Raw genomic sequence first — 27,351 nt, forward strand, 5'->3', positions numbered from 1 at the left:
ATCTCTCCAAAACAGTTCACTCACAGAACTTTATTGTCATCCAAGCCAGACTCAGAAAACTCTCTGATGTTTTGTTGGTTGTTTTTTTCCCTTCCAGTCTGGCAAAAGTTACTATTCCTGGATCTGAGTCTGACCTTGGCCTCCAAATTGAACTTTCTGATCAGAAACCCTTTTGTTTTTTAGATTTGGCACACCAGGTAGGATAGTGACCTGCAGTGATGATGGGCAATTGCCAGACCAACCAAATCTGGGTCCCTACTGAACTGGGTGATTGCCAGACCAACCAAATGTGGGTGCCTACTGAACTGAGTGATTGCCAGACCAACCAAATCTGGGTGCCTACTGAACTGGGTGATTGCCAGATCAACCAAATCTGGGTGCCTACTGAACTGGGTGATTGCTAGACCAACCAAATCTGGGTGCCTACTGAACTGGGTGATTGCCAGACCAACCAAATCTGGGTCCCTACTGAACTGGGTGATTGCCAGACCAACCAAATCTGGGTGCCTACTGAACTGGGTGATTGCTAGACCAACCAAATCTGGGTGCCTACTGAACTGGGTGATTGCCAGACCAAGCAAATCTGGGTCCCCACTGAGCTCCTGTCATAAATATGGGTGGAGTTGTTTTGAGTTGGTGAGCGTTCTGGCTGTGAATGTCGACCTTAGCTCTGTGGGTCACCATGAAGGTGTTAGACTTCACTATTTTTTTGTATTTTAGAGGCAACCTCTTTTGATCAACCATGCCAAAAAGAAGGAGCAAAAAAACCTCAGGCTGGCATTCAGCAGTGCAATCTGAGGTCACCAACGCTTGATAGCCAAACCATTTGCCGTAGTCCCCCGGTATGAAGGAGGCAGGTGAAGGGAGAGATTTCCAGTGTGGAAAATGTTTGTTCATCCAAAGTCTCCAGTTTCTTTTGTGGACTTTGGGCCAGGGGGCATTTTCAGGATGACGACGTATTCTGCAGGTGCTCACCGTGACATCCGCCTCCCGTGCAGAGGAGAGGTTGCTGCCTGTGGTCTGTCAGCTCACCTGTTATACTGCTTAGCCTTACTTCTTGGCACTTGGTGAAGAAGGAAAAGTGGAAAAAAAAAAGGCTCTATAAAGTATGGAAAATGTAGAAGCCCCTGACAGTTGTATGGTGTGTCTTGCTTCTCCCACAGAGAGGAAACCACAAAATAGTGAGTTCAGGGGTTTCTTTCTGCACACACACACAATATCTGTCAGGATTGTGAGGAATTTTCTGAGAACTGATGAAAGGAATGTGCTGTTCAAGCCCTGATATATACTGTACAATGGCTCTCTACGAGGGAGATGCGGTGCTCCACACTGGCAGGCTCCAAAAAGCTTTCCAAAACAAAAGACAACCCAGAGGACTTGAGGGGCTTTCTTCCAAGAGGAAAGATTGGCTGCTATGGGACCAGAAGCAGAAGAAAAGGGGGAAAATAGCTAGTACCAAAGTGAAAGGTACCTGATGTGTTTAATTGCTTTAGTTTCCTCATTAACCTCTTTGTGACTTTACAAGGTCACCGGTCTTGGTGAAAAATGTGTAGGCATTTTAGCAAAAAATGAGTTCTTGCCACCCCATATTCAACTTTCTCAAGCCCAAGGGATGGGCAAGATGTGAGAGGGAGTCACAAGTAACAATTCCCCTGGGCTCAGTGCTGTTATGGTCCTGTGTGCCAAAGGACAGGAAATGAGTGTGACAGTGTCAAGAGTCTGCCTTATGGGGACTTCCCAACACAGGGCTTTCAGAGGCTGCCCTGCACTCATGGTGACAATAAGCAGTGCTGCTAATCATAGGGGTACCTTAATTAATGAGCAGGGGGTTGGTGGAAGTGCATCAACAGATGGGAGCAGCATCAGGGTCAGCCCCAAGAGATAGTGCAATGTGTTTATTTAGCCCTGCCTGTTAGGATTTATTGCATTAAAAGGATTAATTATTGTTTGTTTTTCTTCTCTCTTTCAGGTCCACCTGTAAGTACCAAAACTCTGTGGTTTTAGAAGCTGTTGGCACAAAGTTTGCAGGGCATGACCTAGTAAAGTCTCCTCTCTGTGGTGTCTGGTGTGGTGACCACCTTTGCAGTCATGGCACCTTGGAATCTCCCAAACAGCAAGTACTGTGGGTGTTCAGGACCTGTATTGGGGTGGGATTGCTCCTGGCTGCTTTATAGCTTCCAAGGGTGTGTGAGAGGTAGTGCAGGGATGGGGAGCTGGTAAACAGAGGAGCGCAGATATCTGTGTGTTGCCAGTTGGGCCCACATGCCCCGGGGGGAATCGGCTCCGTGTGCTTCACATGCATTGGATGCCACATGATGAACAAGATGTGTTTGCAAGAAAAGGGAAAGACAGATCACAAACACATGGCAGGAGCTGAGCTGTAGGAACCCGGGTCCCTGCTACTCACCCGGGCTTGCTGAACTGTTGGGCCTTCAAGCAGAGCTGCACAGCTATCAATTTCAGAGGAAAAATTGCGTTGACAGCTTGCTTTTCAAATGTTAGCTAATGCAAAACCTCAGCACAGACGATTTCGGCTGCAGGAAAACAGCTAGGTTATTGCAGAAGTTTTCTCGCAGCTATTAAGAGACCCACAGTGAACCAGAAGCAGCGATGTGAGGAATGAGGCCGCGGATCAACATCTCTCAGGGTTACAGAGAAACGCTATATTGTCTCTAGCAGGGTCCTTCCAGAGGAAATGGTTTATATTCACGTACAATGGAGTCCCTATGCTGGGTTTCTGCAAAGGAACATGAGAAGTCGCACATACGGTAGTCATCTTTTGTCTGTTCACGCAAAAATGTCTTAAACAGTTTGCAGATGACGTTCTGAGGAGAAGTAGTGGCTGCACGACCTATTTTTCCCCTTTCATCGAGTTGAAATGCTATAGGCTGAACTCCCACAGATATACGAGCGCAGCCCCGTTTAATAACAACAATCTTCCAAAAAGTTGCACCTTCCAGGCCAAAAGGTCTGAAAGCATTTTCCAGCTGGAAGCCCTGATCCACACAAACCTTCGGCGATAGCTTATCCCAGGAGCTTTCAGGACCGGCTGCTGAAATGGATGCATTTCAGCGAGCGTTAGCTTTAGGTTTCTGGGAGGAAACCCCTGCTCTGGAAGGGGTTGCAAATGGACTGCTGGGTAGGCTAATGTGGGTGCTAAAGGGATGGGGTGGGCATAAAACCGGCGGTGGTGTTGGCATTCCTGTTATTGTTGTGAGAAAACAGCGAGGCGTGAATAGGTCAAGACTGACGTCTCCCAGAGAGCAGCCTGTGCCTCTGCAGGGTGAGGAAGACACACACTCCGTGCTTTTTCTCTGCAGCAGCAAGGGTTGGAAACTTAATATGGTAATGACAGATTGAAGCCTGGCAGAAATGCATGGGACCACCAGAGAAGTGCTGACGGTACACACTACCATATCCCGGCTTATTGCGACCCCTGAACCTGTCTCCACACGCAGACTTTCAGGAAGGGCCATGAGGAATGCTACAGCCAATGGAAATAACAAGAGGAAGTCGAGCAGACCGAGCGTTGTTAGCCAAAGTGGAGTTTGTCTTGGGCACACCCTCCCCTCACTCAGGACCTCTGGGGTTTCTGATCTGCTGGTGAGTGAGACAGGCTCAGTCACCATGAGCAAAACTTCAGTTCTCCGTGTCAACATAGGAAATACTTCCCCCTCGTATTACTTGGCTTAAAACCTCGTGGAGGATCAAGTTTATGATCAACAGGCCTGGGCTCCTGTCTGACTGGTTGTCATACACATCTTTCTGGATTGTGGCTCTAAAGTGCTGATGAGCCTACACCTCTCATACAATCACAGAAATATAGGGGTTGGAAAGGAGCTTCTGGAGATCTAGTCCAAGCCCCTCTTTCCCAGCTTACAAATAGCAATGTGCTGGGTAGCTGGGCTGGGCCCCTGGTGTTGGGATTGGCTTCAGTGTGGGGACAGGTTGAAGGGTGCATTATAAACACACTAAGTCCTGCTTGTAGCCTAGCTTGACCAGGAGAAAACTCAGGGAGATGCATGAGCAACACCCCATCAGCAAAAGGAGCCTTTGTGCTCTCTTCTTGCCCAACAGATGCTCCCAACTTCATTTTTGAAGTCAATCAAGGCATTGGTGAAGGCAAAGGCAACCCGCAGTCATGCAAGAAATTTGGTGAGATTGGGACTCCAAGGGGCGAAGGAAGGAAGGAAATGATGAAATCATGCAATAGTCCTGAAGTTCCCGGATTCTTTCACCGTCTGGACCACATCCGAAGGAAAAGATCCTCTCACAGGCGTTTTCTCTCCCCGTTCTGAACATGCAACATTTCTGTGGCAAACTGCAGCAATTCCATACATGAAAAAATAATATTTAGCAGATGGAAATGAAGGAAGAGAGTCAGAGCCCTGTAATTAGCTAATTCTCCACGGACTTGCAGATACCTTCGGAGCTCGTGCAGAGAGCTGTGGGTAGAGCCATGCTGAAAGGAGAGGAAACCTCACAAACAGGAGATTAGGAAACCGAAGCAATCAGAGCTGATGGTCAAGGAGCTGTGGAGAGGTTTCTAACCACTCTGTTTCCTAAACCCTTACATGTGATCTTGTCTCTTAATGAAGCTAACTGCGAGTTTGAAGCTAACTTGCACCATTTCTGTGTTGTTTCAGGGCCTTACAGGAAGACCAGGGCTCCCGGTAAATACTTCTTTCTCTTTTGTTCTCTTGTGCTCTCTGTCTGGCACTACTTTCATCAGCAGGCCTGCAGGGTTTGTAAGCTGGGAGAAGGTAGCGATCTTTCATAGCAAACCTGATGTGGAATAGCATATTGCAAATAGGACATGGCTTGTAATAGAGTAGGGACCACAGGAGCTTTGTAGGACCAAACTGAAGGGTAACATAATCCTGGTGAACCCTTCTGTGTGGGGGGAACATGCTACTTTTGAAGATGCTTTTGTCAGCTTGGGCGTCTGGTTGAAGAGGAGCAGCATGCAATATTCTTGCTAATTGCAGCAGGATTTAAAAGGCCTAAATCGCTCTGGGACAAGTACCAAAGCCCACAATAACAGTACCTGCCACAAGTGAGGAAGGAGCGTGTGCTCTGGGGTTACAGCTGTGTGCTTTCCTGGGGATGGCTCCCTGCTTCCTGGGCTGCTCCTCATCTGAAGGCTACAACAGCTGTAACAAGCAGTTTCTTAGTGAGTTAAACTGTGCTGCTGGCTCTCCCCTCAACTCAGGACAGAGGCTGCTTGTTGCCTTACACACTCCTCTGGCTCTGATGTGGGGACTGCAGGGAGTTTTACATGACTTTGCAACCAGCTTACATGGTATCATCCACCCGTGAGTGCTCTTTCCTGGCTCCCTGTCACAGCCAACCTTTCCTTATGAACATCTGGCATGTATTTGCTGTCCTGCAGGGAGCTCCCCCTTGGCTATTACTGTTTGGAGGGCTGTAAGGCTGTGGAGTCACATACCAGACGCCGTGCCGTCATGTACCACTCCGACATCAGGTACTCACTGGAGACCTGACACAGCTCAGCCCCGACCTCGGGCTCTTCCTGCTCGGGCACCAGCCACAGCAGAGCCAGGAGAAACAAAATCAGCTTTTACCTCAAACTGTGAGGGAAAACAGCCTGAGAAAGGCAACATTTAAGGGACTGAAAGCAAAGGAGAACTCAGTGATACATTCTCCAGCAGCCACAAAGTAATCCCATGACAAGACGCTGACACGGGGAGTTTTGACAGAGATAGTCAAATATTAGTGGGACTGGGAACCCGCCTAAAACCCTAGAAGAAAGCAGTTTCCCATTATAGATCACCTACAGCATCTAAAATCAAGCAGTTGTTTAGTGCTATATCTACCTGCAAGGGGTGCTTTTCAAACTGTGTAGTACTTTTCAAGTCAGCAAAACTTGTGCTGCATGGAAGGGAATGCCTCCAACATCAAAGAGACCCTCAGCCTCATAGAGGGAAGTGGATAAATACTTACCAGGTAACGGTTTGATCCTAGGCAATAAATGGCTGAATTCGGGATGCACAGCCAAAGGAACCTCTGTGTACACTTGGCAAAACCAAACAGAGTTAAGTGGTTTTCCTACAGACTACACTGGGACTGAGCATGGAGAAAGGCACAAATAGGTGGCACCAATGGGGCTGGTGTCTCCAGCTGCAGAAACCAGAAAACCAGGTTTAGATCTACAGGCACAGGCAGCCATGGGTGGGGACACTCAACTTTACTTGAGGAAACCCCAGATGCTGTTGGAAACAGAACTGAGTGATTATCATCACATCATTTTGCAAAGTACAGAGCAAAAGCTACATGACCACTCAAGCCATAATCATCATGATCCTTTAGCAATCAGCTGCTGTCTTCCAACCCTACACAGCTTTGGTGATGAGGAATGCAGAGAAGGTTGAATTTGTTTTGGTGGGGTGGGGGTTTTTTGTTCGTTTTGCTTTGTTTAATTGCATGGTTAAATTGCACTGTAAGAAGCAGAAAACTGCCTTGTAGGTAAGTGGCTGAAGAAAATGGCCATCAGTCTTGTGTTCAAGTGTTTACAAGGCTCTGTTCAGTGTTGCCTGACCCAAAGTCATTCCCCAAGCCGCTGTTAGCATCGTTCACACCCTGACAACGCACTGGGAAGTATCTCCAAGGGGTAGAGGACACTGAACACAGCTGCTCGTATGTCTTCTTCCAGACATGCTTTTTCCTGTGTGAGCTTGTTTTCCCACATTTTTCTCTTGCTTCTGGACAGGACTGCATTTTCAAGTCTAAGAGAGTCCTGTTTTAAAGTGATAACTCTATAAATAAATGGCTAACGCCCAGATGACTTTGGTAAAGAAAGAGTGAAGGAAAAAAAAAGATGACAGTTGGCTACTGCAAGAAGTCTGTGTCCAGGATCTGGAGTTCATGAAGTGTTGGAAATTGGGATTATACTTTAAGTTGAAAAGTCCTGCCCTTCTTTTGGCTGCCTGAGTCACCACATGTAATTTCTGTTGTGAGATGTGCTGGGTTGTCATGTGCACCAGTGAACCTGTGGCTTACACGTGTTCTGAAGGCAGCTTTGGGCACACACAAGCACACTTTCTCTCTAACTTGCTCTCTCTCCCTCTCTCAAAACTCCTGGACTCTTGCACCACAGCACAAAGCTCTGTGTGGGGCATAGCTCGTTTGTGCTGTTTCATAACCTTGCTTTTGGTCAGTTTCCAATTGCCTCTGATTTTTTGCCTTCATTGCCAGGGAGACAAAGGTGCCATGGGAATCCCTGGGCGGCCGGTAAGTCAAAACCTCTTGTATGTGTCGTCTGCTCCCCTTTCTCTTCCATCACTCAAGATTTTTTTGGGTGGCTTTCAGGATGATCCTTGGTGGGTGTCAGCATGAGCAAAGCCACCCTTCCTGAGCCCCACACCCAAGGGAATCTCCTTGTGCAGCAGGGTGCCCAGCCCTGCAAACCGTATACATGTCAGGTGGTTGTTTCTATTCCCTCTACCATACTGCTGAGTTTCTCCTCTGGTTCAGCAGCCCCTTGGTTGGGTGCCTCCTGCTGCCCCCTCGTGTGCCAACTGGGCTTGCTAACTGTGGCCTTGCTAACATGTACCCCTGCCTGCCACTGGTAGCTACCCTTTCCAAATGACTGTATCCTGAGCAAAGGGGCTGAGCATTGTCTTTTGGAGCTGCTTTTTGCTCAGGCATCCCAGTGTGAGGAAGAGGGCTGGGGCAGGAGCTGAGGCTGCCCAACTCATTCCAGCCCCACAGCAAAGATTTTGGGTCGGGGGAACGTGCCCTTGCCGCTGACGCCTGTGTTTGTCTCTTTCTCTCTCTTTCTCTCTCTCTTCCTTGCACCCTCTTGCATGTGGCTGGGACGGGTGCCACTGACCCAGGGACTAAAAGGGCAACCTGGAGAAAAGGTGAGTCAGCTCCTTGTAGCCCATAGCATCCCCAAATGTCTTCCTCTAGAGCTAGCCCAAGCTCTCTGGTCATAGTCCTGGGCCTCTGCAGACAGCTTTGGGCTTTCCCCACCCTGAGCTGTCCTCTTTCCCCAACAGTGCAAGTTTATCTCCCAAATTCCTTCCAGGCTACTCAGCCTCCAAAGACACTGTGTGTGTTGTTTATGACCACAAGAACCAACAGGCACACACAGGGTTTCCCTCAAGGCTTTCTGGGTTTTAACTATTAAGTTTCTTCCTCACTGGCAGCTCTGTTTTGCCCTAATCAACCTGCAGCTCCCCTCCACCTCCCAGATTAAACCAGTCCCTGGTGCAAGTCATATTGAGGAAGAAAATAGTGTGGCACATTCCTATATCTGATGTAGTGAGAACTCTTCCTCCTAGGGAAAACTGATGGTCTGTGGGACACCATCCCTCAAACCCTTTGCTGTGCAGTTCATTGGTGTTTTGCACCTGCAGAGAAGTGGTGGTCTGTAAAGCGTCCTGCTGTGGGCCCTCAGGTTTTGAGGTGTTCAACATTTCAGCATCAGTGAGCTGTGAACACCTGCCACTCATGAGAACAGCAAAACAGAGGTGTTTGGGATGCTAGTAACAGAATAACGATGCATAGAAACTAGGAAAGGGATCAGTGTTCATCTGGGAGGGGCACTGCCATACCAGGGCTACTTAATCCTCTTCATAGGAGATACAGAGGAAAACACAGTAAGGAAGGTCAAGGTAAGACAGAGATTCTCCTTCCTTGCTTTCAAGTTACTGCTTGCTCATTAGAGTCATCTAACGAGACTTGAAGCCATCCTTTTTTCTCTGCATGTCCTTGCATTTCTCTCTGGCCAAAACTTTCAACGTGAAGGGACAGCAGATAGACACAAATAAACAAGGGGGAAATCACTCTTCATTGCCCTTGCCTTCCCCAAAGCCCTCCGTGAGAGTCCTAGTTCCTTGGCAAGCCTCAGCTGTGTTTTGCAGGGAGCTCTGCGCGTTCACAAGCTGCTTGGTTTATAGCATACTCCATCCCAAATCTGCCCATCCCTGGCACTTCTGAGGCTGCCTCTCAAGAATACACCGTGTTTTCCAAAGACAGGGACGTGTCCTGGCCATCACACATCGTGGGTGGCTAGGAGCTGGAAAGGCAGCTGTTTTCTTTTCTAGCAAGGACTTTGCTGTTCGCATCCATGTCCCAGCTGAGTTTGAAAAGCACAGGGGAGAGGCATTTCTGGAGGCAGCCAGTGAGCTGCCCACAGCTCCCTCTTCCCTGGACCCCAATACATTCCTCCTCCTTTACTTTCTTCTGCAGGACACAGTCCTCCTGGACTCACAGGAAGGAAACAGCATGAGTTTCAGGCCATCTTTCACACTCGTAATGGGGCAGAACCTCTGTTTTGCCACAAAGTGTTTTGTGTGTTTATAGTTTTCCTTGCTGTGCAGCTCCCATTTTCCAGCACGTTTGAGTAGCTCCAAACATCTTTTCTCCCACAGTGAGGCAAGAGCTGGGAGAGGCCAGAATGGCAGCTGCCCCATAAGCCCTGAGGGTGCTCACACCTTGAGCACCTTCATTTAACCTCAGTCTTGACGGGAGTATAATTGTCTTTGTCTTTTCCTCTCCTCCTTTTCTCAGCCCTCTTCCTCTCCCTTGTCTCTCTGCAGGGTGCTCCAGGAGAAGCAGGCATGTCTATCATCGGGCCCCGCGGTCCACCCGTAAGTGGCTTTTCTCTCTCTATTTTTGCCTGATGCAGGATGTGGGCAAGTTACAGAGGAAAGACTTAGGAGGGGTGGTAAGACACAGCATTAGCTGGAGAGAGCAAAAAACCTTATATAATGTGGTTCCTGCGATGGGACAGGCTTGGGTTTGTACTACTATTATATACTATATATAATGAAATTACAGCTCCTGCTTCAGGACAAATGGGAAGCCTTCCCATGCAAGGAAACCATATTCCTGAATTTGAAAGGAAGAAGCATTTTTCCTTCTTGCAATGGGGCAGCTACCACTGCTGGAGAAAATACACCCTTTGCCTGGCTGACCTCAGCCTTTGGTTTTGTTAGCAGAGGACAAACCCCCTGATTTTGCAGAATACCAGCATCAGAGCTGAGGTGGTGACTGAGGAACACACAAAGCTGGGTAGTTGGAGTTGTTTGGAGGTCCTTGTCAAGTACCCCAAACCTTGGAAACTCTTGGACAGCCACAGTTACCAGTATCTGGAAAGTTCCTTAGCTGGTTGGGGAGCTGAGGAAAACAGGCAGGATTTTGCACCCTCTTCCATCAAAAACTTCCCTGCAAGGTGCAATGAATCAGCCAGACAAAGCTTTTTGCAAAGATAGGGTCACACAAAAAGACCAGCATGAAGGGTTGGAGCATTTACGTGCCCTAAATGCTGGCTGATAATTGCACTGCAGTTCAGCCATCAAGCCTCTGCTTTTGTGTGGATGCAGCCTGTCCTCTCCACTCCACCCCTGCACAGCCTCCACTGGAGATTTCCATGAAAAAAGACCCAGAGACTCAATTCTCTCCCTCCCTGTGGGCACTTCCGATTTTGATTAACCTGTGAAGAGCACCATCCTTGACCTGCAGAGAGGATGGGCCGCCGGCAACTTTTGTTTCACAGCAGAGGTCAAGTGAGAGAGACCTAGGCAGTGCAAACACTTGGCTACATCTGGCTTTCCAATTAACTTCCCAAAAGCTCCATGATAAGTGTTTCTAATCAGAAACAGCTTTGCCTGTTCCCAGGCCCACCTGCCCAGCATGCTGGTGTTTGAGAAGTGACAGAACCAAAGCCTAGGACACAAATGGATGTCCCGAAGTGTTTTATACCTAGCAGGTGGTCTCTGGCCATGTGGCCAGGTGAGGAGGAAGGGCTGGCAGAGGTCTCTCCTTGCTAAGCTCTCATTGAGACCACCCTGCTCCACAAAGAGCAGATTTTGGAGGGTAAATGCCCCGTCACTTTTGCTGTTTCTCACAAGCTGTAGCTCTCAGCCTTCTGGATAGTGTGTTACAGTGACTGGAGAGGAAAGCTGTCAGTCCCTGTCACTGTAGGTCCTGCAAACAGAGACAAGCACCGCTGTTTTCTCAGAAGACACATGCCTGGCTTGCAGGGCAATTTTTGATGCCCACTTTGGTGCTGTTGCTTGGCCTCATTGCCCTTGCTGCCGTTCAGGAAAGTGAAGAACAGGTTGCAGCTCCAAAGCAGCAGAAAACCTGGATGGTAAATGATACTTGAAAAGGCCTTTCGCCTACACCCAGTCAAAGCCCCGAGGTGCCAGGACTGGCACGACTCCACGGCTTTCCACCCCCGAAGCCTACTGTGAAGACGATCCAGTTTCCCGGGGAGCTGGTGATAGGTCAAAAGGATGGCTGAGCACTGAAGACAAACACGGAAGCCCCGGCCAAGGGGGCCGCTCGGAAAGACGTGGGATGACAAATAGCTTCCAGATTTTTGTTTGGATGCTGAACTCTTCGCTCAAGCACAGAGCTGCTTAACTCCTGGCCGGAGAGGGATGGTGTGCTGATAGTGGCAGAAACAGACGGTCTCCGTGATTTGGCAGCTCCTGGGATTACATACTTCATGTGATCAACATTTTTTTTTAATTATTTTTAATATTATTATTTTTTTTGCAAGAAGACAAGGAAAAACAGCCACCCAACAAAAACAGTCTCTTGGAATCGCTCGCTGCTGAGCCGTTGTTTTGGCCTGATACCATGCAAATCACTCTGCTGTCCTCCAAGGAGAAAGAGGCAGCGGTTTTTTTTCAGTCTACAGAGGAAGCCAAACTTCACTGTTTCCAGGTTTTCTCCCTAATTCTTTTTTTAGCACCTCCTGTCCATGGAAGCCTCCGACAGGGAACCAAAATTAATGAATTGTGGCTAGGCTCTTCTTGATTCTCGCCTTCTCTGAAACCAGAGGCTGACAAAACCCTTTAATTTATAGCCTATCTTCTCGCCTGGTGCCTGGCCAACAGGACCAGGTGGTTTTATGTGTGTCTTGCAAAGCAAAGCTGACCGAGTTCAGCTTCACTGAACTAAGAAAACAGTGCACATGCGATTAGGTCCTGCTAGCACTGCCTACAAAACCAGAACTGTTCAGTACAACACGAGGTATTTTGTGTAGGGGCATCCCTTAAACTCTGCAAAGAGGTTATTTCTCCCTGTCCTCTGAAGGAGTAAACCTTCATCGAGTCTGTTTCCAGACAGAGAGAGGCTGGAGGAGGTGTAACTTGAAGGTTTTCCTTGCCAATGCGGCTCTGAGCTCTCTCCCAAGAGGTTGCTACTGCTTCACTGTGGTAATCCTCAGTCTTGCAGCTCAGCAGCTCCATCCTCTCCTTCCATTCCCTTTCCTCAGCACCACAGGGGTTAAGGCAGAGATGCACTCATGTGCATTTCTTTCAGAAGCAGATTCTTGTTTATACCAAACTCTTTCCTAGAAAACCCCTGATGGACTCAAAGAGTCCAATTATGGTATCTCAGACTGCTTAAGAGAGCATTTTCCCCACAAGGAAGCATAAAGACACTTAAGAAATCTGAGCTTTTTGGGATCATAGCAATAGCTTTCAGAGAAGGCAAGATGCCACAGTAGTTGCCTGGTGAGCATGGTACAGGATTTACCTCATCCTGATGTTTCCATCAACATGGGTCTGCTTCCAGATCATCTGCAGTCTGGTTCATATTGTTTCCTGACTTGGTTCACACATTTTTTGGGGAAATGAGATTTAAAAAGTCCTTAAGTAAAGTGGTATCCTAGTATTAAGTGATGGAACAAGAGGAAATGGCCTGAAATTGTGCCAGGGGAGGTTTAGGTTGGATGTTAGGAAAAATTTCTTGCCTGAAAGAGTGTCCAGGCATTGGAACAGATTGCCCAGGGAGGTGGTGGAGTCACTGCCCCTGGAGAAGTTCAAAAGAGTGTGGACATGGCACTTTGGGACACAGTTTAGTGGCCATGGCAGGGCTAGAATTTAGAATAAACCAGGTTGGAAGAGACCTCCAAGATCATTGCGTCCAACCCATCAACCAATCCAACCCACCTAAACAACTAACCCATGGCACCAAGCACCCCAGCAAGTCTCCTCCTAAACACCTCCAGTGATGGTGACTCCACCACCTCCCTGGGCAGCCCATTCCAATGGGCAATCACTCTCTCTATATAGAACTTCTTCCTAACATCCAACCTAAACCTCCCCTGGTGCAGCCTGAGACTGTGTCCTCTTGTTCTGGTACTGGCTGCCTGGGAGAAGAGACCAACCCCCACCTGTCTACAACCTCCCTTCAGGTAGTTGTAGAGAGCAATAAGGTCACCCCTGAGTCTCCTCCAGGCTAAGCAACCCCAGCTCCCTCAGTCTCTCCTCACAGGGCTGTGTTCCAAACCCCTCACCAACTTTGTTGCCCTTTTCTGGACTTGTTCCAGCAAGTCAACCTCCTTCCTAAACTGAGGGGCCCAGAACTGGACACAGGCTGATGGTTGAACTCTATGATCTTAGAGGTCCTTTCCAAATGAAACAATTCTATGATTGTGTGATTCTATCCTTACTGGATACCCACAGATCTAGAGGATCTGTGACCTGTGATGCCACAACTCCCAGCAAGTCAAGCACTATGGAAAATTAACAGCCAGGACATGTTTGAGTTTGGGTTTTTTTTTTTCCCCCAGTGTTTTTAAGCAGGTGATGAAGCTGCCAAACCCATCCCAAGCCAGTGCTTGCTATACGTGATCCCAAACTGGTAGCCAATGTTGGCTGACCAGAAAGAGGCAGGAGAAAGAGCATGGAGCTTGTGTTCCTCTCATCATACTACTTAATTCTGCTTTTTCTCTTAGCTCTCAGAGGGTAAAAAAACCAAAAAACCACACAAAAAAAAACCTTACAAAACAAAAAATGGGGGGTGGGAAACCAGCTTCTCTCCAGAATTATTTGTGAGGAAAACAAATGTGCTGGGCCAGGAGATTTTAGGGGAGGAGGAGATGAGGGATGGCTGTATTTAGTCACCAGGGACCTGTAAGGTTTGTCTTGCACAGAGCAGCACCCTGCATTAAACGCCTCCAGTTTATGGCAGCAAGAATCGCCATAAAATGAGCTCAGCCTCTGGAATACACTCCAGAAAAGCCTAACGTAGGGGCTAGGGACACCCATTTAATTAATGGAGAAACTTCAAGGAAGCTGCTTGCAATCCAAACTGGACCTGCTCCAGCATTTTCTTGGCCCTGTACAAATTGAAGTGGGGATGAGAGATTTCCCTTCCTTCCCTAGACACTGTGCTCCCCTTGGAGGGGAATTTGGTCTTGGGTAACTCTTCAGAGAGTCGCAGGATAAATGGGCAGAAGCTGAAGGAGCGGCTGTGAAGAGAAGGACATAGGGTCTATCAAAATGCACTTCAGTTGCTCTAAACTGCTGTCTCTGTTTCATCCTTCCCAGGGACAGCCTGGAACAAGAGGTTTTCCTGGATTCCCGGTAAGTGTGACTGCTAATTTATGAGGTACGGGTGTGCGATGTTACTAGGAAGCCTCATTAGTGCTGCTGTGTCTCATCATTTGTCTGAAACCAAGGACCTCATCTGATATCACTGGAAAAAGTTTGGGGTTTTTTTTCTTCCTTTGTTTTTCTTTTTCTTTTCCTTCCCCCTCCCCTTTCAAATGATACTTAGGAGGAAAAAAACCCACAACCGACCCAAACAAACCCAAACCACGCAACTCCAAACGGAAATTAACTTAAAGAAAAACAGCCCAAGTGTTACAAGGATATAGTTGAAGCCAGATCTGTTCAGGGAAAGAAACCCACCTTTAAAAAAATGCCCCCTAGGTTGGTGAAATTCCAACCTTAATTGAGCATTTTGGTGATACTGCAACAGCAGCAAGTGATCCAAACCTGGGTGATGCAGGTCAGCTGGGGTCCGTGCTAGGCTGAGCACCCTGGTCATGCCAAAGGGAAAGGACAAATGGGGGAGAGGGGAGAATCTTCTCCAGTGCTGTTCCAGGTGGGCAAGGGAATGGAAAAAACAAGCCCAGGAGAGGACAAAGCAAATTTCATGTCAGTTCTACAGTTGCTGGCAATGCTCTTTGAAGCATTGAGGCTGCTGCTGCAGAACTCAAACGGTTGCTATTTATTCCTATGCATTTATCATGGATGAGTAGGAAGCCTAAGGCAAACACAAACACCCCCCACGACCCTGCTCCCACCAGGCAGCTCAGCTGCTGCTCCAGGACACGCCATGTGCCAGAGCAGGTCTGCGGGGGAGACTCTCACGCCTGGAAAAGGGAAGGAATTGGCAGCCTCCACACTGTCTGACCAGGCTCTCTGGCTCTGCCCTTTGCTAAAAGGGGGGCTGTGAGCTGCCCCTGGGCTGAGGAGAAGCAGATCTCTCCAGGCCTTTGTGGTCTTTGGCTTTTTGAGAAGCAGAAAACAAATCAGCCCAGCTGATGAGAAAGTGCCGGGTGGGACAGCGCTCCGCGGAGCCTGTTTCCCATCAAGCAGTACCTTCAACATGCTGCTGAGCTGTATATCACCTCTTCCCCAGGACACTGTTATTGTTCTGTCATTTGCAAAAACTCCTCATCCCCCCCAAAGTGGGTGCCTTTTCAAATCAGTCTCAAGAAAACTGTTTACAGGATGCTGCAAACTTTAAAATACTGAGGGTTTGTTTTTTCCAAGTTGTCTATGAATCCTGCCTTCCCCTCCTGCCTTCCCCTCCTGCCTTCCCCTCCTGCCTTCCCCTCCTGCCTTCCCCTCCTGCCTTCCCCTCCTGCCTTCCCCTCCTGCCTTCCCCTCCTGCCTTCCCCTCCTGCCTTCCCCTCCTGCCTTCCCCTCCTGCCTTCCCCTCCTGCCTTCCCCTCCTGCCTTCCCCTCCTGCCTTCCCCTCCTGCCTTCCCCTCCTGCCTTCCCCTCCTGCCTTCCCCTCCTGCCTTCCCCTCCTGCCTTCCCCTCCTGCCTTCCCCTCCTGCCTTCCCCTCCTGCCTTCCCCTCCTGCCTTCCCCTCCTGCCTTCCCCTCCTGCCTTCCCCTCCTGCCTTCCCCTCCTGCCTTCCCCTCCTGCCTTCCCCTCCTGCCTTCCCCTCCTGCCTTCCCCTCCTGCCTTCCCCTCCTGCCTTCCCCTCCTGCCTTCCCCTCCTGCCTTCCCCTCCATCTCGGCAGGATGGACAGACACCTCAGTGAAAGCATTTCTCATCTTTTCTCTGGTTTTTCTTTCAGGGCCCTATTGGCTTGGATGGCAAACCGGTAAGCAAAGCAGGCTTTCTGCCCTGCCTCCTGCTGGGTGCCACTGTCCTGCCAGCCCGGGTGTTTTTAAGGGGATTATTTTGCAATGGTCACGCACATGGATGGATTAAAAAGAACATTAGAAGGCTGGCAGGCAGGAGGATACCACAGATGCCTTGGGGGAGATGCAGGAGTCAGGAGATTAGGGAAGGCAGAGTGTGGCTGCTTCCTTTCTAGGCAAATCTATGAAATCACACTTCAGAAGAGCAGCAGCCTGGCTGCTGCAAAGGAAGCCTGAGCAGGAGATTCCATCCACAAGCAGATGGACAGAGCAGGTCCCCTAGGCACCAGTTGTCTGCCTTAGGCAGCCAAAAACTTCATTTGAAGTCAACCCTACAGCTTCTTTCTCTTCACTGCTCTGCTGCAGAGAGTTGCAATAGAAGAAGAAAGGACTCTAAAGATCTTCATGCTACTTAGAGCAGTGAGAGACCTGACTTCTTCCTGTCCTTCAGAGCTAGGCACCAGCGTAGCTACTTCCCTGTGAATGCAACTGGTATAAACTGCATAGCTCCAAAGCAACCACCTAGCTGGGCTTCTCACCACACCTTCTCTAGCCACAGTGTAACAGAGAACAAGCTCGTGGCACGTACTTCTGGCACCTAATTACCTACAGTGGGACCTGTTTGTGCCATGAAGGGGGCATCACTCTCCGCACCCACTCTCTTGTACTGCTCTGGGGACACGCAGGTGATGCAGCAAGGTGCAGCTCACTGCTCTCAGCTGAAGTTGCTCTGCCAGCCCAAGGGGGCTTAACTGTATCCCATCCACACCCTGTAGAGCCTTTGCACCCCGTTTGCATTCTCCAAAGCATGGTTCTCAGCATTTTGGGAAGCAGGGAGTAGAACCCTTTTAGGTGTGTGAGCACAGTCTACACACACAGTGTTCTGTCTCCCCTGGCTTGGTGCAGTACCTGCAGGCACATCCTGAGGCAGGGAGTAGAGGGGTTTACATGTCCAGAGATTGCATCAGGTTGGAAGAGACCCTCAAAGGTCATCTTGTTCAACCCCTTTGCAGTCAGCAGAGACATCTCCAACTAGATCAGGCTAGCCATGGCCATATCAAGTCTTGGATGTCTCCAAGGACAGGACTTCTACCACATCCCTGGGCAACCTGTTCCAGTATTTTACCTCTCTCATTCCTTATGTCCAAACTAAATCTGCCCTGCTCCAGTTTCAAACCATTGTCCCTTGGCCTATTACTATAAGCCCTTCTAAAGAGTTCTTCTCCAGTCTTCCTGTAGGTCCCCTTCAGATATTGAAATGTAGCTATAAGGTCTCCCTGGACTATTTTCTTCTCCAAGCTGAACAGCCCAAACTCTCTCAGCCTGTCTTTATAGAAGAGGTGCTCCAGCCCTCTGATCATCTTTGTGGCCCTCCTCTGGACCCGTTCCATCAAGTCCACATCTCTTTAGTGTTGGGGGCCCCAGACATGGACACAGTACTCCGGGTGGGGTCTCATCAGAGCAGAGCAGAGTGGCAGAATCACCTCTTTCAACCTGCTGGCCATGCTTCTTTTGATGCAGCCCAGGATGCTGTTGGCCTTCTGGGTTGCAAATGCCCATTGTTGGCTCATGTTCAGCTTCTTATTCATCAACACCCTCAAGTCCTTTTCTGCAGGGCTGCTCTCAATTGTATTGGAGGTGTTCAGGAGGAGGCTTGATGGGGTGCTTGGTGCCATGGTTTAGTTGATTAGGTGGGTTGGATTGGTTGATGGGTTGGACACGATGATCTTGAAGGTCTCTTCCAACCTGGTTTATTCTATGCAATATTCTATTCTGTGTGTCATCCCCCAGCCTGTATTGATATCAAGGATTGCCCCAACCTAGCTGCAGGACCTTTCACGTCACCTTTTTAAGCTTTAGAGGGTTTAAGGCAACATCTTCTGGAGCCTGCAGTGGCCACAGCTGATGCCTGCTTGCTTTCTTTTGCAGGGTCACCCTGGACAGAAGGGAGACACGGTAAAAAAACACCAACAACAATAAAATGTTTGTCTGTGGATAATGGGTTGGTTTGAAATGAGGTTGCCTCTGTACTGGAGAAGAGCTCCTGGGCAGGGCAGCAATCTTAGTTCACCTAATGCACTAACTGCATCCCTAGTCCTGTAACTTCATAATAGCAGTGCTGGGATGCACGCTTGTAATCATTGCATTATGGCTATCAGACTCATCATGTCACAGCAGCAACTCTCTAGTTACTCATAGGATCTGTTTTCCTTACCCTTAGCAATTACATTCTTTAAATATACTCTGGGAGCTGACACGTTTCGTGGTTGGCCTCATAGCAGAAGTAAAAAGTTGATGCAAAGATTTCTGAGAACCCATCTGGCAGCTTTCAACTTATCTACCAACAACAAAAAGCATATTCTTTGTATTAAATGGGTATTTTCCTCCCCCCACCCCCACCCCCCACTCTCAAATCTCTGTTTCATATGAGCATTGCACTAAAATGCTTTTGGTAGAAAATGATAAACTTAGGCTGTGCTTGACGGGAACCCAAGTGCGGTCTTGTTCCTCTTGACATCTCTGATGATGAAATACCCAGACATGAGTGTGTCAAGCTAGCAGCTCTTGTAGTCACCTTCACTCACTGCAATGCTGAATGTTTTCTTCTGCTAATCCTGGGGTTCTTTTGAGCCTGAGTGTCAGCAAAACCCTCTGGCGAGCACATGTTGAAGATCTCCCCCTCCTGCTCCTCAGCAGAGGGATGAGTTGACATCCCCTTGTTGCGCAACCCTAGCTCGGGCAGCTGCAGCTCAGGCTTCTGGTTCCAAACCAGTGCATTGATATGCTGTCAGCTGGGGTTCTGGGAACAATAAGGGTGTGTTTTCCTGATGATTTCCACCCCCTTCTCCTTTTAATAATTCCCCCCTGCAGTGCAGTCAGACTTGTGTGCATTTTCACTCCTGCAGAGTAACAAAGGGAGCCCAGATCTCTCCTGGGAAGTTTCTCCATAATTGTTTCTAAAAACTGGGTTTCCCACTACTCCCTGTGCTGAGAGTTTTTGCCTTCTTGCCACTGTAAGTGAGAATCCACCTCACATTCATGACTGTCTTTCTTTAAAGGGTGCTGCAGGTCCCAGGGGACAACCTGTAAGTATCCCATGTCTTGCCATCAAGCCTCCTTTTAGCTCTTTCCCCTTGCATGCACTTGACCTTCGTTCACTGAGAGCTTCTATATCACTTTTCTTTTTTAGGGACCTCCAGGACAGAAAGGAGAAAAGGTAATTTAATGGGAGACATGGTGAAAATTAAATGGGACTTGGGACTGTCTGATTTCAGTGATTGAGATACAGCAACACCAGAGTGCTCTGAGGGGAGGGGAGGGGAGGCAGGGTGGGTTTGGGTGCAAATTATCATAGCTGCGCTGAATTCAATGTAGTCACAACGATTTACACCTTCTGGACCTGACCCCGTGCGTCTATTTCGGTCCTTTCTGTTTGTGGTTTAAACTCTTTTCCTTTAATCTCCTCCTTTCACAGGGTCAGTGCACAGAGTACCCGCACAGGGTAAGTCATTAGCGCGGTTATCGTCTGTCCCGTGCCTTCCTGCATGCTAATCCTCCTTGGATTGAATGGCTTTTTGTTGGAAATATGGATCGTTCCATTAACAGGCTGCGTCACCTGGGCCCCGAGGGCAGCGCTGGCCTGATTGATGTGTTTCACAGAAAGGCAGCAGATAAGGTTTTCCAGGAGGGATGTTGGCTCTCTGCTGTGTTCCTGCCCACTGGGGCTGACCCCCGGCTAAATGCTCTTACGGCTGCTTCCTGGAGACCCTCCCGTGCTCTGTGCTGGAAGTGGGGAATGTTCGTGTCCTCACCCCCAAAACCCAGCAAAGCTTGGGATTTCTGCACCGGTTCCTACAGCCTCTGCTGCTGTTCTGTGACCATGAGCACTGTGGGGTTTGCAGACCTGCAGGAAACTCTATTGCCATCCCTCTCTTCTCCCTCATGCAGGTCTCAACCCTGCAAACAAACAAGGGAAAGGGTTTTGCTCTCACACCTCTGAAAATAACTTAGCTGTGGTGTTCAGACTGAACCCAGTGAGCTGGTCTGCATGGTGGTCCCCCAGCCTGGTGGGTTTTATGCCTGCAAAGAAGAGGCAGAGAGGGAGGGTAGATGCCAGCAACTGTTAATGAAAGCCAGGATGTTGCCCCACTTGCCTCTTCATCCTGGCCTGGCTGATGTGTACCGCAGCCAAGAGAGGAGAGAGTACATCATGGGGTTTGAGGGATTACAGTGGTAAAATTTAAGCAGCTCTAAAAACAACCAGAGTGCTGAAAATCCACTGGAAATGCATTGGAACGACATCATATGAAGTGGTTGGAATTTGTAATCTGGGTGCACAGGGAGACAGGCTTAAGGGCTTTCTGTTTATTTTTGATGGGCCTCTGGATAATTAGCTGGGCTCTGGTCCCTGGCCTGGAGGAAGCAGAGCCCTGGATGCTCTGAGCAGCAGAGGCAGAGAAGAGAGCTGGGCTGGCAGCAAGGGAGAAGAGAAGGGGCCGTGGGTGTGTGCCAGCCCCGGCACAGCTACAGCCGGTCAGCTGTGTTTATTTAGCCCAGCCGGCTCACTGGATTGTTATGTTAAAAAGAAGCTAACAATGTTCACCCGAGTGGTGTGGGCTCCTGTTACAGCCCTTGGCTCCCACTGTCCTCAGTGCCCAAGGTGAAAAGGCAGCAGCAGGATCCACACTGGGAAACAGAGATCATAGAATCATAGAATTGTTTTAGGTGGAAAAGACCTCTAAGATCGTCTACTCCAGCCATCAACCTGTCACCACCATGGACATTAAAACATGTCCCAGAGTGCCATGTCTGTACATTTTTGAACACCTCCATGGCTAGTGACTCCACTGCCTCCCTGGGCAGCCTGCTGCAATGCCTGACCACTCTTTCAGGGAAGAAATTTTTCCTAATATCCAACCTAAACCTCCCCTGGCACAATTTTAGATCATTTCCTCTCATTCTATCACTTGATACAAGAGAGAAAAGGCCAACACTCATTTCATTCCAACCTCCTTTCAGGGAGTTGTAGAGAACAATGAGGTCTCTCCTCAGCCTCCTTTTCTCCAGACTAAACAACCCCAGTTCCCTCAGCTTCTCATCACCAGGCTTGTTCTCCAGACCCTTCACCAGCTTTCTTGCCCTTCTCTCCAGCACCTCAGCGTCTTGTGGTGAGAGGCCCAAAGGTGAACACAGTATTCAAGACACAGCTTGTGAATCACTGGGTGCAGCCTGAGCTCAAACCTGGGAGCAAAGGCACACTGGTTTGGTAGGCTGGGGTTGTAGACGCTCTGAGGTGACATGCTGCAGGGCTGTGACAGTGAGGAAAGAGCAGGTACAAAGCCTCACTTCTCACCAAAGCTTAGAGATGTTTCCTTGGCTCTCATGGAGGTACTTCTGGCCTCATGAGGCAGCAAGCTCAGTATTTTCAAAAGCCCATGAGTCTTCCCGAGGCACAGACTTGCTCATGGGAAGGGGGACTGACCTCGGATCAGCTCAGGGGTAGGCTGTCCTGAAGGGTCTTGTCACAGACTGCATGTTCAGGGAGCCAGAGGCACAAATCAGCCAAGAGAGGTGCAGTTCCTCCTCTTCCTCCCAAAACGAAAATTAGGATGAGCCTTGTTGTCAAAATGCTACACACCTGCCTTGCAATTTGTCCTTGCTTGACTAGTTGGCAGGGTTCACTGTCAGGTGTTCTGGGTGAGGAAATGAAACCAAACATGCTGAGAAACCAGAGATGATGTTTCATTTTTGTTTTGTCTTTGTTTTCCTGGGAAGGAAATGTAAGGTTAGGATGTATGCCTTGGCTCCTCTGGTGGCTTCCTATTTTTTTCTGTAGGAGTCTGTATGAGCCTGCACTGCTGTGAGGGACAAGCCCAGGCATGGGGCTGCCCATTTGGTGTGAGCTGGTTATTCAAGCTGCTGCAAAGTTCTGACCCTAGGGAAGGGCACCCAAGGAAAAGGGGGGACCAGCCATGCTCTGTCTGCTCTCAGAAATGCCATGTCTGTAACTGACCCCCTTTGTGTCATGTGTCTTCACTGTCCCCTAGGAATACCTAAGTACCACCCTTGCAGCCCTGCGCTCTAACCAGATCCTTACGCTGAAGGTTTGTGGGTAACGTTCTGACAGGACCCAGTTCTGATGCAAAGGCACAAGGATGTGGATCCAATATTGCACACTGCCTTCTGGGAAAAAAAACTTTCCATTGGGACACAGAGCATGCAGGGCAGGAGCTGGGTGGAGGAGGCTTCAGGTTTCTACTCTAAACTCTCCCACTTCCACCTGAATCTGATCTATGGTCTTGTCTCACCTGTGTTCTCAGGACTGCTTCTCTCCATTTTCCTCCTCCTTTCCAGCATCCTCCAGCTTCCCTGTAAGCTGTATTTCAGATACACTTGAGGAGCTGGGCAAAGGCAGCTCAGTTGGGTCTGGGTTGCTCCTACAGACGTGTTGGGGACACCTAGTATAGGGGAGTAGGGGTTTGCATCAACATTCCCCTTGAGAAGATCAGCTCAGGCCCAAACACTCTCCTGAGTGCAGGGGGCTCCTGCACTGTCTTTTAGAAAGGAAAGGATTTCCTTCAGATAAAATCTGGGTTTCCAGCAGTGTAACAGCTTGCAGCTGCCTGGGTCAGTGCACTGGCACACAATCACCTGGTCACAGAGTGGTGATGCTGCAATATTGGGTTGTCACTTTGCTTTGCAGCAGGACTGGGTCCTTTCTTTCCCTGCAGACACGAAGAACGATGTTTGAAGGAGTTAAAGTGGGCTGCTGGGATGAGTATGGTGACCATGCTGGGAGACCTGTGGGCACACCTCTCAGATCTGTGCATGCAGCTCACACAGGCAAACGTTGCACACTGGCACGCGTTTATGCCTGGGCGCAGAAAGCCTCTTCCTCTTCTTCTGGTGTAAATCAAGAGCAGCTTGAATGGAAAACTGATAGGAACAGGAAAGTGGATCAGGCCAGAGAAGCATTCCTGGGCTTGGAGCTGGCACAGTGGGTGCCAGGGTGACAGCAACATGCGTGCAAGTGGAAACTGGATACAGCAGAAGGATGAACAAATGCTCCTGAGCTTTAGTGCATTTGAATTCTGTGTGTCCGGGTCAGCTCTGTGCCCTAAGGCAGCATTCCTGGCTATAAGCAGTCAGAGGCTGATGTTACTGTGAAACAAGGGAAAGCAAAGCACAGGCTTCCAAGGCAATATCCTGCTCAAGGCTCAGGTACCAAGGCCTAGTTTTTCTCCTTTGGCCATGATGGTTGTATCTGCCAAGCTAAATGAACCTGTTCACTGGCCCTGATTCCTGCTGCTGACCCTGCTCCACTCTGTTCCACGCTCTGAGTAAGCATGCGGCCTGTGTTTTGTGTAAGGGAAGATGGATAAAACTAGGAAACCACTTGGAAAGCTTGGAGAAAATTGTAATTTTGAAAGTTGCCTCAAATCTGATGATGGGGAAATTAAGAGAAAAGCAGTCTTGTCACCAGTGAGCTCAGCAGAGCCAGTGGGGGATGTCTTGCAGTAAACGCTGCCTGAGGAGGTCAGTGGAACCGAGTCAACCCCCCCCTGGGTAAGCCTTATTTCTGAGCAGGGAAACTGGTGAGGGCTCAGTGTGATGGGAACAAGTGGCCACCCTGCACTGCCAGGGCTGGCACGTGGCAAGTCGCCCTGTGAGCCATGCATGGTGCAGAGGAGCTCAGAGGTCTGCCAGCAGGCACCTAGCTGTGCGCCCTCCACGCGCAGCTCTCACACGGGAGTTTATTTTCATGGCAATCTCTCTGTTCCCCTCTTCTCTGTTCTCTTCCCTGGCTGCTCTCTGACTCTCGGTGCCCTAATGGCCTCCTTTGCCCCACGACCTTCTGGTTTGATCTTCAGCTGTTGCCTCTCCTCAATTCAGTGCGGCTGGCTCCACCTCCGGTCATAAAGAGACGCACTTTCCAGGTAGACTTCTCCTCCTCTTTGCCTGTCTCTGAGCTTACTCCAACGCTTGTGATTAATCAGCTTGCTACCTGTCTGTCTTCCCTCACAGAAGGGTTTTCCAAGAGGTTTGGGCAGAGCTGAGGGACTTTCTTTGAAGCAGAAGAAATCTTTGATGTGATAATGTGGCTAGAAAGAAAAGCAATGAAGCCAGGGTTTGCTTTTTTTAACCTAAAAGAAATGGGCCATGAAACTGTCCTCCGGACTGTCGACAGGCAGTCTCCCACCTTAAGGAGTCAGTTCCTGCATATTCCATCTCCAGAAGAGGTTAGAAACCCCTTGCTGAAACGCAGCTAATGCCTGTGAAATTGAAGTGAGATGAAAGAACAGGCAAACACTTCTTCTGAGGGCTAGTGTAGTCCGAGGCACTTGGGGAAAATGGGTTTGAAAAAGGCTCTTAGGGTGGCTTCATTAAATCTTTGTGTAAACACATTCATTTCGGTTCCCGCTGCCATAATTCATGTTTTGTTTGGTTTCATTTGGGAACGAATTAATACGATGAACTATGGGTGTATGAATAGCGAGCAAGAGCGTCCAGAATCAGAGTTCATGTGGCTTTTCATGAGCCCACTTTAAGCTCCCTCCTTCCATCTGTTGGGATCACTTTCCGGTGTGGACAGACCACTGTAATTACCCCGCTGAAGCGTGCTGGGCACCCTCCGCTAAGCGGCTGGGTTTTGTCACCCTGCTGCCTGTCTAGGCGGTCAGATGCTCGCAGGGAGCTGCAGCCTGCACTAGGAGGCCTTTTCCATGGGCTGCCTGGTCCTTGCCCAGCGCTGGCAAAACCCTGACTTTATCACTTAAGCCTGTGCTCTCCATCCAGTTTCTGTTGATTCAGCGTTCATACCATACAAAGCCCCGCAGCTTGCACCGGTTGCTCTTCAAAGTGACAGTCCCGAGAGCCAGGCCAAGAACTGACCTCTTGGGAAGGCTTTGAAAGCTGAAGTTCATATCCAGGATGAAGTGGGAAACTTGAATAGCTGCCCCACGTCCTGTTGTCAGCCAGGGCTGCAAATTCCCTCTGTCCCCGGGGACTAACTGCACCGGAGAATTTTGCCGTGATCTGTCTCGCCGTTGCCCCCTTCATTCCCAAAGTGAACAAAGTGTAACCCACACCTCCAGATCTGCCAGCACCAGGCAATTCTGAGATCCCTGCCTATGAATGCTGAGAAAAAATGTGAGGCTGCAAAAGAAATGTCAGCACCAACACCTGAGAGAGGAAAATCCAACTGTAGCCTCTAGCACATCAGCACCCGTGCTTTGCCCAAGGGCTTAGGCTTAGCAGGGACATGGACTGAGCACAGACCTGCATTAGGAGGCTGAGCAAGTGTTTCAGTGCTGAGGAAACAACCAGGGTGGTTAACTGGTGTTCAAAGAACTGAGAAGTAGCTCCAGTCAACAGCTAAAAATATAGAATGACATCTGATGAAAATGACACCTCATGTTCAGCTCACCCTATCCACTTACCATCCAGTTAGGTGTGGGGGTGGTCTTTTTGTGCTGAGTGCATTAATAAGGCTGTAAGGATGTGGTAATAGCATTGTGTGTCTTAGAGACCTGCATGGGGAGGCATTTGCTTAGACAAATCATGCTCTGTCCAGGGCAGCAAAAAAGAGGGCAATATGAACAGGAGTTTGGTTGGGCTTCTTCCAGCCACTTCTTATGCAGGGCCAGGGCTCCTCCCCATCCCCTGCCAGGATCCCAGTACCCATTCCCAGCACCATGATGCATTTTAGTGCCCTAAATCTGGAGCATGGTCTGGGTTGACAGAGAGCAGCTGAGGTGGGAATTATCATAGTATCATAGTATAAGTCAGGGTTGGAAGGGACCACAAGGATCATCTAGTTCCAACCCCCCTGCCATGGGCAGGGACACCCCACACTAGATCAGGCTGGACAGAGCCTCATCCAGCCTGGGCTTAAACACTCCCAGGGAATCACAGAGTGCAGAATCACAGAGTGTTAGGGGTTGGAAGGGACCTTGAAGGAAAGCCAAAAGATAGGCAGAGCCCTCCCTTTGCCTTCCCATGGTGCTCTCGTGGTGAGGGTGCTGCAAGATGCAATGGGAGGGGAGCATCTGATGCTGGGCTGAGAGGTCAGGACAAGAGGAAATCTAGAAAGATACTCCAGTGTCCTCCAAACATCTTGTCTTCCTTGTACCAGTATTTCCTCCCAGAGTTAAAAGTTTTGAGACCATTACAGGATGGCTGAATAGCATTGAGTATGGAGGATAAGAAAGCTCAGGAAGAATCCTGTGTCCCTTCACGTGACAGCTTTCTTAAGGAGAAGGGCTGTTGCTCCACACATGACTGAGCTTCCCATGAGCCTGGCCCACATGTTGGAAAGTTTCTTTTAAATAGACCTTATGGCAGAAGGGGTGAAATTTGCAGCTTATTACTTTATCATTCTAAATAAGTAAACATCCCCATATTTGGGTGTTTTACTAAAGGCAGCCAGGACACACTTGTTAGGAACACATGAAGAAAACAGATTTCAAGCATTCTCCTGCACGCACAAGTGCATGAGAGCAGAGTTAGTGTTACCCAGCAGCAGCATATAGGGCTGTAGAGAGGGAATCAATGCAGCAGAGAGCCAGCTGCACCTGCACTGATTTATAACTGAGAAACAGCCATGTTTTGATTTCTAGCTTCCCATAGACCCACCCAAGAGAGCAGCTCAGATTCAAACTGGGTCGCTAGCAGTAGGATGTTGTTAATGTTTTATCTAGGGAGAGGGAATGGGAGAGGAGCCTAACTAGAGACTAACTAGCTCAGCGTGGGTACCAGGGTGCCTTAGGAGCTTGCTGGATGCATCAATTACATATCAGCAGTCTGGTATTCGAACGTGGTGCTTCCAACCCACTGTCTCCACAGCGCCGCTCGGTCTCAAGTCCAGGTCCTTTTGGGCCAGATGACATTGCTGAGGCATGAGCCACAGCCACCCAGTGGCTACTGAGAGGCCTGGGGAGGAACCAGCTGAAACAGCTTCATTCAGAGAGCTTAAAATGGCAGGTGGCTCTGCACACACCAGCTCGTTAAATCCCACAAAAACAGGCTCTGCCTGGCCTACGTAGGCCTGGGTTGGGCGGGCTCCAGAAATGTCATGATGATCGTGTTATTTTCTTTGGGGTTTGTGGCATTTCTACTTTTGGTCTTTGGCAAAACACAGGGAGTGTTATCCAGCAAATATAGCAGAGGAAAAGGGGAAGGAAAAAAAAAGGCTGAG

General features: G+C 49.2%; 1 protein-coding gene across 12 annotated transcripts in view; it reads left to right on the plus strand.

Annotated features, from left to right (window-relative positions):
- The first annotated feature begins 4,652 nt into the window (after positions 1-4,652).
- The window catches only part of COL13A1 (collagen type XIII alpha 1 chain), a 64,450-nt gene continuing 41,751 nt past the window's right edge, over positions 4,653-27,351 (plus strand). For 11 of the 12 annotated variants that reach the window (XM_068140298.1, XM_068140306.1, XM_068140300.1 and 8 more), the window contains exons 1-11: positions 4,653-4,673; positions 7,216-7,251; positions 7,857-7,883; positions 9,567-9,617; positions 14,319-14,354; positions 16,088-16,114; positions 18,084-18,110; positions 19,214-19,240; positions 19,345-19,371; positions 19,630-19,656; positions 22,202-22,258. In XM_068140298.1, coding sequence (XP_067996399.1) covers positions 7,231-7,251; positions 7,857-7,883; positions 9,567-9,617; positions 14,319-14,354; positions 16,088-16,114; positions 18,084-18,110; positions 19,214-19,240; positions 19,345-19,371; positions 19,630-19,656; positions 22,202-22,258 — 327 coding nt within the window. In that variant the 5' untranslated portion in view covers positions 4,653-4,673; positions 7,216-7,230. The remainder of the gene's footprint in view (positions 4,674-7,215; positions 7,252-7,856; positions 7,884-9,566; positions 9,618-14,318; positions 14,355-16,087; positions 16,115-18,083; positions 18,111-19,213; positions 19,241-19,344; positions 19,372-19,629; positions 19,657-22,201; positions 22,259-27,351) is intronic. The other variant, XM_068140297.1, reaches the window with a different exon arrangement.

Source organism: Melanerpes formicivorus, unplaced genomic scaffold (assembly GCF_026170545.1).
Source record: "Melanerpes formicivorus ecotype bairdi unplaced genomic scaffold, bMelFor1.0.p_v2 SCAF_6, whole genome shotgun sequence".
NCBI lineage: Eukaryota > Metazoa > Chordata > Aves > Piciformes > Picidae > Melanerpes > Melanerpes formicivorus.